We start from the raw sequence: 12,932 nt of genomic DNA on the forward strand, positions 1-12,932 counted from the left end.
ACTAATTAACCAATTAGTGCCATTTCGATATCTAATCTTGTTCATTTTAACAAAATGATTTTTGACAGCAGTTTGGATTGATTTTATACTTATCCACTAACATGTGAGGTGATCATGCAGGCGCGCAATCATTAAAGTAATAATCATAACTACCAAGATCCTAATTGCAATAAGATTAAACACATGCAATCAAACATAATTAAATACACAAATTAAACATACAACATAATTAATATACGAGCACATAAAGGTCTAATTACGCTAAAATGGCAATACACGGCAAGTCCTAATCAAACTCCATCATTTTTGGATTTTCGAGATTTTTAATTTTTTTTTTTTAAAATTAAATTTTTTAATTTGTTTTATTTTTAATTTTTTTAATAATAAAATAATAATATTTTTGGGGCCGGACCGGGTCGGGTCCGGTTCGAGAATGGGCTCACCAAATGAGCCTAGCCGGCAACAAGAGTGGGCTCGTCAAATGAGCCCAGCCAACAGCCCTACAAAAAACAACAAAACAAAACAAAACAAAAAGAAGGCCCGGCCCAGGGAAGCAAATGGAATCAGACCAGCTCCTTTTGCCGAAAACGCAGGTAGTGCGCTTCTAAATCCGACAATGTTCTGCCCGTATTTAATTTACAAAGCTTAGACCCAAGCCAATTTCCTATTTTCCTCTCTTTAAGCCCTCTTCCAAGCATGGCCCATCCCCACTGCTCACTCGACTCTCCTTATCCTGCCCAGAACACGAACTCTCCAATTTTCAAAATCAAAACTTAAGTCAACAACGCAAAAAGTCTGTTAATGGATGGGCATTAAGTGAAAATTTTCACCACTAACACTCACACGTCATTTGAGCACCGCCCATCCCCAATCATGACTCAGCAACGAAGCGAGTAACATAAAATGGAGCGTATTAGTAAAAGCTCATCCAAGCAAACGTGAGAAATCAGCGTTCGCCAAGATGACTGGTTCACTTCCTCGCCAGTATCCACATTCTATGAGAACAATGCACAGCATAAAACAACACAGAGGCGCCACCGAACGGGACTTGCATGTTGAACCGCGGTGACACAAAACATATTTTGAGGTTAAAGAGAGAGTTCACCGACAAGCGTATTGCATAGCTAACACGTTCGAGTGGCTTAAAATCGGAAGAAAATACGTACGGCCTTGACGCAAACATTTTGTCAAACAAGTGGTGGGCGTCAAACGATCGGAGTCCCGGACAAGAACAAGACTCGAAACCGGGTCAAAGCTCAACATGAATCAGCAGGGAATGCTTAACACTAACGAAGGGTGGCATAAGTGAACCCGAAATGCAAGCCCTGGCTCAGTAGCTCCCGCAAAAGTATGAGAGAACAGGGCAAGACCCAGGCATAAAAAAGGGGTTCAGCTGGGCGTCCCTACTCGGCTCGGGGACGACGAATGGAGGGCGAGCTCGATAGATCGGACCACGTCCGGTCTCCTCGCACGCCTCCAAGCCGAGACCCTCGGAAAAAATGGCTCGTCCCACGAAAAATCGAAAAAAAAAGGAAAGAAACGTGACCTACCGGAGAGTTGGCGCGGGGAACGGGAGCCGCGGGCTCAAAAGTGCGGCTGCGAGTCAAGCGTGGCCGGACTGTCGGAGGGCTGCTCGCTCTAAAACTCTCTCCTTCAGCTGTTTTTATGGTCTCTTCACCTCCTCCGAATCTCTCCGGTGCTCTCTGTCTCTCCTCTCTCTCTCTCAAGCTCCCTCTCCGTTCTATTCCTTCCTCCCCTTGTGGAGTTCTCCCCCCTCTCTTTTCTCTCGCTCCAGCCCGTGTTTTCTGTCCTGCCCCCCTCCTCTCTTTTTTTTTTTTTTTACCGAGCTCTTTTAGATCAACGGTCGGTGTGTCTGGTTCTTGACTCGACAGCCTGTCGATCGGCCTACTCCCCGACCCGCGGATCACGCCGGACCTCGATCTTCTTGCTCTCGCTGTGCTGCTGCAACTTCTGCTACTCTGTTTTTTCTGCTCTTGCAGGTATTTTCAGCGAAGACCAGCAGGAGCGGGGAAGAAAGCTGGGCACGAGCCGAGCCGAGGAGAAAGAAGAGGAAGATGGGCCGCGCGTGGGCCACGCGAGGGAGAAAAGAAGATGGGCCGCACAAGGGCCTGCGCATGGGGGAAAAAGAAAGAGAGAATGGCCTCTCTCGTTTTCCTTTTTTTTTTTTTTTTATTAATTAATTTTAATTTTTTTTTTCGTATTTTCTTTTGTTTTGTCGTTTTTTTTTAGTGGCTAATTCCTAATTTTATACACGATTAAGTCTTAAATAAAATTGTAAAATTTAGGTGTCAACAAAAGGAAAGAAAAGGATTTCCTTAACTTCAACAACCAGTACAAGAGTTCAATCCAAAAGGTCAAAAAAACAACTTTATATCTTACAAGAAGATAGGAAGAACGAAAAATAGAAAATGTAGAGCCTAGTCTTCGATATGAGTTGTGCAACATGTCCCTTTCACAGTCCATCTTCAAAAAACCCTAAAATCAATGTACATGGGTTACCAATCATGTGCATACTCTAAACAATTCCTTGTTGACTATGTTTTTATATTCCCCGCGGACGTTCTTGAAAGCCAAGTCCCAACGTCTCCCCTTGTTTCCCCCCATATAAACCCTAAGCAATTCCTTGTTCCCTCCCGTCTCCAACCTGCCATCACAAAAATGGCTTCACCACCACCTTCTCCATCTTCTCTGGGACTACTGGCCGTGAAACGCCATGAGCCGGAGCTGATCTTCCCGGCAGGAGCGACACCACGCGAGCTCAAACCCCTCTCGGACCTGGAGGGCCAGGAGTGGTTTCGTATTCTGCTTCCTTTACTTCTCTTCTACCCAAACAGCCCCTCAATGGAAGGCCGAGAAGACCCGGTGAGAGTCGTCAAGGGAGCGCTCGCGAAGGCGCTCGTGTACTATTACCCGTTGGCCGGGCGGATCCGGGAAGGGCCAGACCATAAGCTCCTGGTGGACTGTACGGGCGAAGGGATTCTGTTTGTGGAGGCTGATGCCGACGTCAGCCTCGAGGAGCTCAGCGACTCCATGCAGCCGCCATGTGGCTTCTTAGACGAGGTGTTGTGCGATGTGGCCGGGTCGGGCGACATCATTGGGTGCCCTCTGTTGTCGGTCCAAGTAAGTATCGTGTGACATGTCCAACATTCAGTCATGTTGCAGCATGCAACTTGGATAAGGCGTAACGCTATTAATAAGCGTATCGCGTCCAGATTTTGTAAATCGGTAGAATTTCAAGAGATCAAGTATAAAATTCTTCTGTACAGACGTGCCCTCTTTACTCCGATTATTCAACCTTTACCTTCCAGGTTTTCTTACGAGTTCCTTCTTTCTGGTAGGTGACTCGCTTGAGATGTGGGGGCTTCATTCTCGGAATCCGACTCAATCACACAATCAGCGATTCCTTCGGACTTAAACAGTTCCTAGAGGCAGCTGCGGAACTCGCCCGAGGTGCCCATGTGCCGTCACGGCTACCCGTTTGGCAGAGAGAGATCCTCAACGCGCGAGACCCGCCGCGAGTGACATGCACACACCATGAGTTCGAGGACATTGTCATCGACACCGGAAGTGCGGCCATAATGTCGGACCCCAAGAACATGGCCCACAGATCGTTCTTTTTCGGCCCGCGGGAAGTGACATCGATCAAGAAACGCCTCCCTCACCATCTAGTCTCGAGATCCTCCACCTACGAGTTACTCACGGCATGCCTTTGGAAGTGCCGCACGATTGCACTTGAGATCAAGCCGGACGAAGTAGTCCGCCTCTCATGCGTGATCAATGCGCCAGGCCTCGGCGTGCCTCGTGGTTATTATGGGAGCACTTCGGTGATCGCAATGGTACTCTCAAAGGCGGGCCATCTCTGTACTAGTCCACTAGGGTATGCCGTCGAGCTAGTGAAGAAAGCGAAGGAGATGGTGGGCCAAGAATACGTAAGGTCCTCTATCGATGCATCAGTAATCAAGGGAGGGCTGAAGCACACGACTGTTCGGAACTACGTGGTTAGTAACACGACCAAGGTTGGGTTCGAAGAGGCTGATTTCGGGTGGGGGACGCCGGTGCACGGCAGTGTCGCCAGTGCTTTTCCTTGGATGAGCATTTACGTGAAGTACAAAACAAGAAAGGGAGAGGAGGGGATTGTGGTGCCGATGATGTTGCCGGAGAGAGCTATGCAAAGATTTCAAGAAGCGTTGGCGAAAATGATTGACGAAGGGACGGCGGCTGACGATCATTGTGGTGGGGATTCGACTACGATTAGATCAAAACTCTAGGAGGATTATTAAACCATACATTCTCTGAGGTCTCCCAGTCACATGTAACGATGCTCTTTTTATTTAATGAAATATATCCCTATGGAATCTACCTCTTAGTCATGGAATTTGAAGTAACTGTCGTTGACTTTAGGAGTGCGACTTAACGATGTTGAAAGAAATTATTGTCCACCCCCAGATCGCCGGCTGCAACTAATTATTGGGGGTGTGGTTAATACTCCTCATGACCAGAAGTGTGGAGGTTCCGTTCCAAGTGAATAGGCGGAGACTCGGGCGTCTCGATAGGGATTGTAAAGGGCAACGCCCTTAGTCCGCCAAAGGGTTTTTATAGTTTGGGCTCACATGGCTTAGAGCTTTTTTTGGCTCCTAGGTTTTTCTTGTCACTTTTATATAATTTCTTTCTCTTATAAATTTATAGTTGTAACAGAGATGTGGGATGTGTTAATTATGAGAAAGATACCAAAACAGTTCTAAATATATTGCATTGGTACCGATTTAATTCTAAATATTTCAATTGAACCAATTCAGATCTAAAATGTTTTGCATTGGTATTAATTAAGTCAATCCGGCCAATTTTGGCAAACCGGCATTGACGTGAATGCCGGCCAATGGCCAAAAGCTGACACGTTAGCTCGCCGTGCGCTGTTCTACTCTCTGGTCCCCCGGGCCTTCTTGTCCAGTAGCAGGAGGTATGATGATGCGGGGTGTGTGTGTGTTTTTTCGAATGAGCAGATCCACTGCAGGGAGATTTCCCTGAAGTGATCGAGGAGTACTTGAAGCATGGCATCATGAAGTGCATCGCCTTCAAATGCCAAGGTACCATTCTCGCCGGTACTCTCTCTCTCTCTCTCTCTCTCTCTGTGGAATTGTTTTGGAGTTGCGTTCTACCGCTAAAATTTTGATTTTTAAGCTACTTTGATCTCTGATGAAGAAAAGATGAGTTCCTTTTAGCTGCTGCCTAAACTGAGCGCTTTGAATTCGGAAAAGATGTGGCTCGACCTCCGTACTTCGGTCGTTAGCGGAGCTTGTGAGAGCTCTATCCCTATCCCAACCTCATTCATCTTAGCTTACTCGTGGGACTGTCTGGCCTGTTTTGGGTGGAGTCGTATTTTGTCGCCATTTACTCACTAGTGCTGCCTTTGTATTTCCTTATAATCTGGGCATTCTGGAAGCTTTAAAATTAAGAGAAAGTTAAAAAGTAATTTTGAATACATCAACTGCTTTATCCCGGAATTGTCCTGATTTGTTCCGAGACTAGATTAGAACGCAATTGAAAGATGGAAAGAAAAGTAAATACCTAAATGGAGTGGAAGGTTTGAAGCACATATCTCACACTTTTGGAATGCATATGATTGATGACCAAAGAATCTTGGTCTTCCGACCGTTTGGGTGATTTGTTAAGTTTCACGCTACATTTTAGAATCGTAGTGCAGACGTTCTTCTTCCGGCAAGTTGTGGCACGTGGTGAGTCATTTGTTGGTGCATCCATTAGTTGAATGTTATTTTAGAGAAGTAATTCTAGTTCACCACTAGGGCCTGGGTGAAGGCCGCCATGGCCTCGCCAACCGCAGGCAAGGCCACCTTTGCCCGCAGCAAGGCTAGGGCTAGGCTAGCCTTGCTCAGATCTAGGTGAAGCTGCCCACTTGCGGCCCTAGGCGAGGGCTTTGTAGCCATCACCCAAGCTGGCCATTGCAAGGAAAGTTCAAGGAGGAAGAAGAGAGAAATGAAAAGGAAAAAATTTAAAAGATAAAAATGAAATTATCAAAAAAATTGTCACATTAGCGTCTGACCACTAGACAACCAAATTTGGCCGGATGGAGTGAAATAGCACTAATATGAAAATGTTTAGAACTGAATTAATTCAATTGAAATATTTAGAATTCAATTGATACAAATGTAATAGGTTTAATTTTTTTTTGGTACTTTTTCCTCTAATTATAGAGATATTTTTAGCTAGATGTAATCCTAGTTTAAGGGCGAATGAGGATAAATCTTGTATGTCAATTCTGTTAGGGAAATCCCTTATGATGTTTTGAAGATGACAAAATAAATCAAAGGCTACTAACATGTTTGATGGTTGAGTAATAGACCATGCAGATGTTAGAACATGTAGAGGATATTATCAAAGTCGAAGACGACCGTAAGACCGAACGTAACACATGTCCAAAATATATTCGAAGATTTCCGGACTTCGTGTCAAAGTCCGAAGACCGCGGACTCAAGACTCAAAGTCGAAGACGCCGGACTTTAGTGTCAAAGTCTACTGTTCTACATCGAAGTCCGCTCACTCGACAAATTCCGGATCGAACGTGAATGCTGAACCGGAGAAGATGAGACTCTATGCTAAAGCTGAACCGGGTACGAGACCTTAAAGCTAAATGCATTCGAAGCCAGATATGTTCGGACCAGCATTGTAAAGTCTACGAGACTCATATTGTAAAGTCTACGACTCGGACTTTACATCCAGATTCAATGAATCGTAACTCAAGCCCAATCATACAACGGCTAGTGATCCGGTTTGGATTCCACATCAAGATTGATTTGATTGATTCAATCTAATTGATTGACAATTGGATGTTGAAGACAATATCTTTCTATACGAAGAAGCTTTACTTATGGAAACCAAGATTTCGTTTGTATGGGCGATCGGAATCAATTTGGGATTTTACCTTTGTCACTCAACGGCTACCAAATCTTCTAGATACGAGCTGTCCAATGGGTATATTGGAAGACGATTCTCCGGGATGCTGTCCAACGGGTAGTTTGGAAGTGGAGGAGTATTTAAGGAGATGAGGGACCGATGAGCAAGTAAGAGATAGAGCGTAGAATTTATAATTCCAAAGTCTGAGCGACTTTCGATCATATACTTGTCTCTTGAGAGCTTAAACGTTTGTAATCGTGAGAGAAATACCAAAAAGAGTGACTTAGTGAGATAGTGTGATCTACTACTAAGTGTTTGCACTCGAAGTTGTAATCTCTTGTTGATTGCATAGTGGAATCCAGCCAAGAAGGCTGTTAGCGTGGGAGAGTGGACGTAGGCTTGGATTAAGCCGAACCACTATAAATCTTTTGTTCTTATTCTCTTCCCTAACTCATTTATTTTGTTCATACTAGCACTCTCAATTGGTATCAGAGCCAAGTGCTCAGTTTATAAAAGTGTTTTTACTTTTGAGTTAAAGATTCTTTATGGCTAGTATGTTGGCACCAGGATTTATGGAAGGGCAAAGCAACACAAGGCCACCATATTTTGATGGAAAGGAATACGACGTGTGGAAGAACAAAATGAAAGCATTCCTAAGATCCAGAGATCTCTTACAATGGGATGTTGTGGAAAGAGGAATCAACCCCATCGCTCCTATGTCTCGGATGGAGATGTCCAAAAGAGAAGCGCTTAATGCGAAAGCAATTTATTCTTTATATTGCGCTTTGTCTCCTGCTGAATATAACAGAATCTCTTCATGTGAAACAGCAAAAGAAGTTTGGGATAAACTTCATGTTACATATGAAGGGACCGATCGTGTAAGAGAGACAAAAGTAAACTTTCTTCTCGGCAAATATGAATCTTTCAAGATGAAGCAAGGAGAGTCAATTGGAGATATGTTCAACCGTTTTACAGAAATTGTAAATGGTTTAGCATATCAAGGTCAGCCAATTTCTTCTCCAATGAAGGTCAACAAACTCTTGCGAGGTCTCTCAAAAGATTGGAATCATGTCAAGACCTCAATCCGGGAGACTCAAAAGATTATGCCACTCACCGTTGATGAATTGATCGGCACTCTTCAATCCTATGAAGTGGAGCAACTCAACGATGAAGATCCCGAAGGTAAGAAGTCCATTGCTTTAATATCTAATGCTGTTTTTGATGAAACAGACTCAGAAAATGACATGGACTGACGAAGAACTTGCTTTTATGATTGAGAAATTCAAAAAGTTGAGTAGAAAAGGAAGCAAATTCAGTGGAAGAAGAAAATACAAGCAGAATGGCCGGAAAAGAACAATAAAAGAAGATGATGAGCAAGGAAATTTATGCTTAATGGCACATTCAGAATCTGAGTCTGACTCAGGCACAGACTCAGAATCCGATGAGGAAATAAAGGAAAAGAAGAAGTTGGTAAGGAATGTTTTTGGGCACATAATTCTCATTATGCTTGAAATTCGATATATCATTGATTGATTCAGATTTTATAATGATCATAATTTTTTTATTTGCTTTATTGAAGAAAGAATTGTGTGATTTGTGATTCGAGATTTAATTTGATACGTGTGATCATTTTTTATATCATGCTTAAAGACAAATGAATTTATTTGGTTTGATTTTATACTCTCAGATTTTATCATATTTTGCCAAATAAAAATCTGTTTTACGTGATATTAATTATTGTGCATAATATTCTTTCTTTGAATACTTTGTTATGATGAATTAAGAAAGAATATTTGATTATGGAGATTTCATATTTTACTCTAACGTCAAGGAAGGATCCAAATGAATGGATACCAAAAAGGGAAATGAGTTGATTGCAGGAAATTCTTTAAGGGATGAATGATTGCAAATCTATGCAAATCATGATGCGATCAGAAATGCATCTCCTGCGAAGATTGGTAATGTTTTTTTAATCAATGGTATATTGCAAACATATACCATGGGTAAGAAAATATTTTTATCATCCCGCCTTGCAAATCTCTACGTGCATTTATTATGATTTTGGATGATTGTTTATATCTTTTGTCATAAATATAAGATATTGCAATTTTAGCACGTGACAGAAATATTTATTTTCCTTTTGCAAAATGCATATCTGAAATTTATGCTCAAGGAAATCGCTTTGATCTCAAAAGATAATTACTGCATATTCATGGATATTCTTGCTATATTATTAGAAGATATATTCTATCTAGCAAAGTTGATCTGCAAATCAAATGGATATATTACATAACATTTTTGCAAAGATTATTATCTGTTATATAAGAATTTGCAGGTCACAAAAGAATCTTCCATATGGATTCTGGAAAACTCGATCAGAAAACCATGAAGATTTTATTCTATCTTCTGGAGTTTGTTAAGTTTATGCAGGTTGAATTCGAGATGAGCTTGATTAAAGAAAAGAAAATTTTGCCTGGAATTTCAAAATGCAAGTGATCGTTGCGGATGTTGTTGCTACAAAAAAAAATACTGGAAAAATATTATGTTCAATGTGCACAACAACAATTGTTTCTATCCGCAAATATTGTCATGATCACAGGGGGAGAAAGCAAATCCAAAAGAAAAGGAAAAGAATCGTGATCATCTCAAAAAGGCAACAAATTGAGGGGGAGCATTGATCAATTATGGAAAAATCTTTTTGGATTGATTATGATCTTATTATGGATGGAATGAAAGGTAAATGTGTCAGAATTTATTCTAAAAAATCCGGTTAGTGCATCTTTTATTACCTTTTGTCATTAAAATCTCTTATTGATATTATTATGACAAAAAAGGTACGTGCATTTTATGATGCATCCGTGATTTTTATTGAATATTTGCTGATATATATGATCGAAGTGAGCTATATTGCATATCTTCAATATTCGATTTACTTTATAAAAGCTGATCTTTTTGGAAATTATATGTCATATTCTCTACGTGAATCCATCATTATCGCTTTTTGATTATGACAAAAAGGGGGAGAAGTTATGAATATGCATATGTGCTGATTGGTTAATATTATATTATCTATGCATATGTGCTGATTGGTTAATATTATATTATCTATGGCATAATATTGAGCTGCGATTATTTTCTATATATTATTATGCTCAATTTATTTGCTATCTTCTGATATCCTTTGATTTAAATTAAAAGCGTGTTTACAAATCTGCATATTCAGAGATTGTTTTGTCATCATCAAAAAGGGGAGATTGTTAGGAAATCCCTTATGATGTTTTGAAGATGACAAAATAAATCAAAGGCTACTAACATGTTTGATGGTTGAGTAATAGACCATGCAGATGTTAGAACATGTAGAGGATATTATCAAAGTCGAAGACGACCGTAAGACGAACGTAACACATGTCCAAAATATATTTGAAGATTTCCGGACTTCGTGTCAAAGTCGAAGACGCGCGACTCAAGACTCAAAGTCCAAGACCGCGACTTTAGTGTCAAAGTCTGTTCTACATCGAAGTCTGCTCACTCGACAAATTCCAGATCGAACGTGAATGCTTTGAACCGGAAGACGAGACTCTATGCTAAAGTTCGAACCGGGTACAGACCTTAAAGCTAAAATGTTCGAAGCGGATATGTTCGGACCAGATTGTAAAGTCTACAGACTCATATTGTAAAGTCTACAGACTCAGACTTTACATCCAGATTCAATGAATCGTAACTCAAGCCCAATCATACAACGGCTAGTGATCTGGTTTGGATTCCACATCAAGATTGATTTGATTGATTCAATCTAATTGATTGACAATTGGATGTTGAAGACAATATCTTTCTATACGAAGAAGCTTTACTTATGGAAACCAAGATTTCGTTTGTATGGGCGATCGGAATCAATTTGGGATTTTACCTTTGTCACTCAACGGCTACCAAATCTTCTAGATACAGAGCTGTCCAATGGGTATATTGGAAGACGATTCTCCGGGATGCTGTCCAACGGGTAGTTTGGAAGTGGAGGAGTATTTAAGGAGATGAGGGACCGATGAGCAAGTAAGAGATAGAGCGTAGAATTTATAATTCCAAAGTCGAGCGACTTTCGATCATATACTTGTCTCTTGAGAGCTTAAACGTTTGTAATCGTGAGAGAAATACCAAAAGAGTGACTTAGTGAGATAGTGTGATCTACTACTAAGTGTTTGCACTCGAAGTTGTAATCTCTTGTTGATTGCATAGTGGAATCCAGCCAAGAAGGCTGTTAGCGTGGGAGAGTGGACGTAGGCTTGGATTAAGCCGAACCACTATAAATCTTTTGTTCTTATTCTCTTCCCTAACTCCTTTATTTTGTTCATACTAGCACTCTCAAATTCCTCTTTCTCGCCTTAACTCTCTATTTCGTTGTGTCATTTTGCCTAAATCCTAACAATAATTTTCCCGGTGGTAAGCCGGCAAAGCAATGACAGCATCAACCTAACCACGCTTCGCGCCTAATCTAGTCGTATGCAGATATTTGCGCTCCAGTCAGTGACGGCACCTAATAATTTCTAATCGAGATTCCTATGGTTTGAAAATTGCTTGTTTGTGGATACACGATCTGTTAATAGTAAACTCACCGGTTCTTATCTATGACGGCATGGTGCGGGAGCCTCGTTCAGACGCAGGCGAGAATCCCGATCAATATTAAAGTTTCAAACATTTTACGTATGCATAAGCGTATCTTCTCGCACGCGCCGGGGCCTGCATGGACCTTCACAGACGAATTTGTTAGGACGCCGGATGCATAAAGCCGCGAGAAGATAATGTCGCGCGACGTTGCCAAAGCAACGTTTTACCTTCAGTCTCTTGCGGACAAGCTTGTGATTTTTAGGTTCTGACATTCTGAAATGGACCTTCGAATGGGCTTTGGAATGATGGCTGTCCACGCCAGGACCATGGGGTTGTTTCCCAGGCTCAGTAGACCTCAAAGCAGATCATTACAGCTGCAGGGCCACGTCTTTCTCCGGCTATGGTCGGTGGAAGCTCCCTCCAGCTCCGTCGATCATGGGTGATTACAACAAAATCATAATCATGGGAATAAGTGCGACACGTGTGATTAGAACATCTCAAATTGTTCTCTTTTCTCTCTCTTTAGCATTCCACAAGCTTAGTCTAGCCATGGCGTTGCCGTCATTCCCTCTTCCCGCAACACTGCTATTATCAACGACGCCTCTAGTCAGATTCACATTACTAACTTAGCTAATTGATAATCTCGGATGAGGTGTTTCAAGAAGGGGGGAGAGGATGTGCAAAATGCTCTAAATCTGAACCTATAAAGGTCAAAGAGATCCAAACTTAACTGGGTCATAGAGCTTGCAGAGTGTTTCATGAGTCTCAGATAGTTGGGTCATAGATCCAAACTTAACTGGGGGAGAGGATGTGCAAAATGCTCTAAATCTGAACCTATAAAGGTCAAAGAGATCCAAACTTAACTGGGTCATAGAGCTTGCAGAGTGTTTCATGGGTCTCTAGATAGTTAGGTCTCTATATCCCTATTATTAAATTATCTCCAAATAAATAAAAAATGAATGGTATAATAATAGGCTATGAAATTATGAATTGTAAATACATATTTCGAAAAATAAGCGCCCATTTGATATATAAAATGGCTACCCAGCTTGATCGGTTGAGTGTGAGCCCTAGCAAAGCTCGAGATTCAAAGACATAAAGGTCAGCTTCCTCTTTTTCTTATACTAGTTTGTCAATGCGGGGGAGCCGGGGAGGTTAAAGGGGAAGATGAAAAAAAAATGAAAGAAAGTTCTACAACAGTAGTAAACTTTAGGGCAATGCATAAAAGAACATTAATGAATTCATATACTTCGATGATATTATAAACGCATCACTTACAAGATCAGACTTAAAATTAAAAAAAGGGAACATCGAGACAACTTTATCTTCTAAGTGAATTTGAAGATAGCTTTATGGAATATGGATCAATACCATTTGGCAACAAAGCATTAAAACCTACATAC

At 41.4% G+C, this 12,932-nt stretch overlaps 1 protein-coding gene across 1 annotated transcript; it reads left to right on the plus strand.

Annotated features, from left to right (window-relative positions):
- The first annotated feature begins 2,679 nt into the window (after positions 1–2,679).
- On the plus strand, positions 2,680–4,289 carry LOC104446199 (alcohol acyl transferase 1 allele RGb). The gene is made up of 2 exons (XM_039313317.1): positions 2,680–3,141; positions 3,360–4,289. The coding sequence occupies exons 1-2, from the start codon at positions 2,680–2,682 to the stop codon at positions 4,287–4,289; spliced, it is 1,392 nt and encodes a 463-aa protein (XP_039169251.1).
- The last annotated feature ends 8,643 nt before the right edge of the window (positions 4,290–12,932 follow it).

Source organism: Eucalyptus grandis, chromosome 5, assembly GCF_016545825.1.
Source record: "Eucalyptus grandis isolate ANBG69807.140 chromosome 5, ASM1654582v1, whole genome shotgun sequence".
In the NCBI taxonomy this organism is placed as follows: Eukaryota; Viridiplantae; Streptophyta; class Magnoliopsida; order Myrtales; family Myrtaceae; genus Eucalyptus; species Eucalyptus grandis.

Excerpts from the sequence above, each read along its gene's own strand:
- LOC104446199 (XM_039313317.1), top strand. The coding sequence starts at position 2,680 with ATGGCTTCACCACCACCTTCTCCATCTTCTCTGGGACTACTGGCCGTG. Across the intron at positions 3,142-3,359 it reads GCCCTCTGTTGTCGGTCCAA|GTGACTCGCTTGAGATGTGG; the intron begins GTAAGTATCGTG and ends TCTTTCTGGTAG.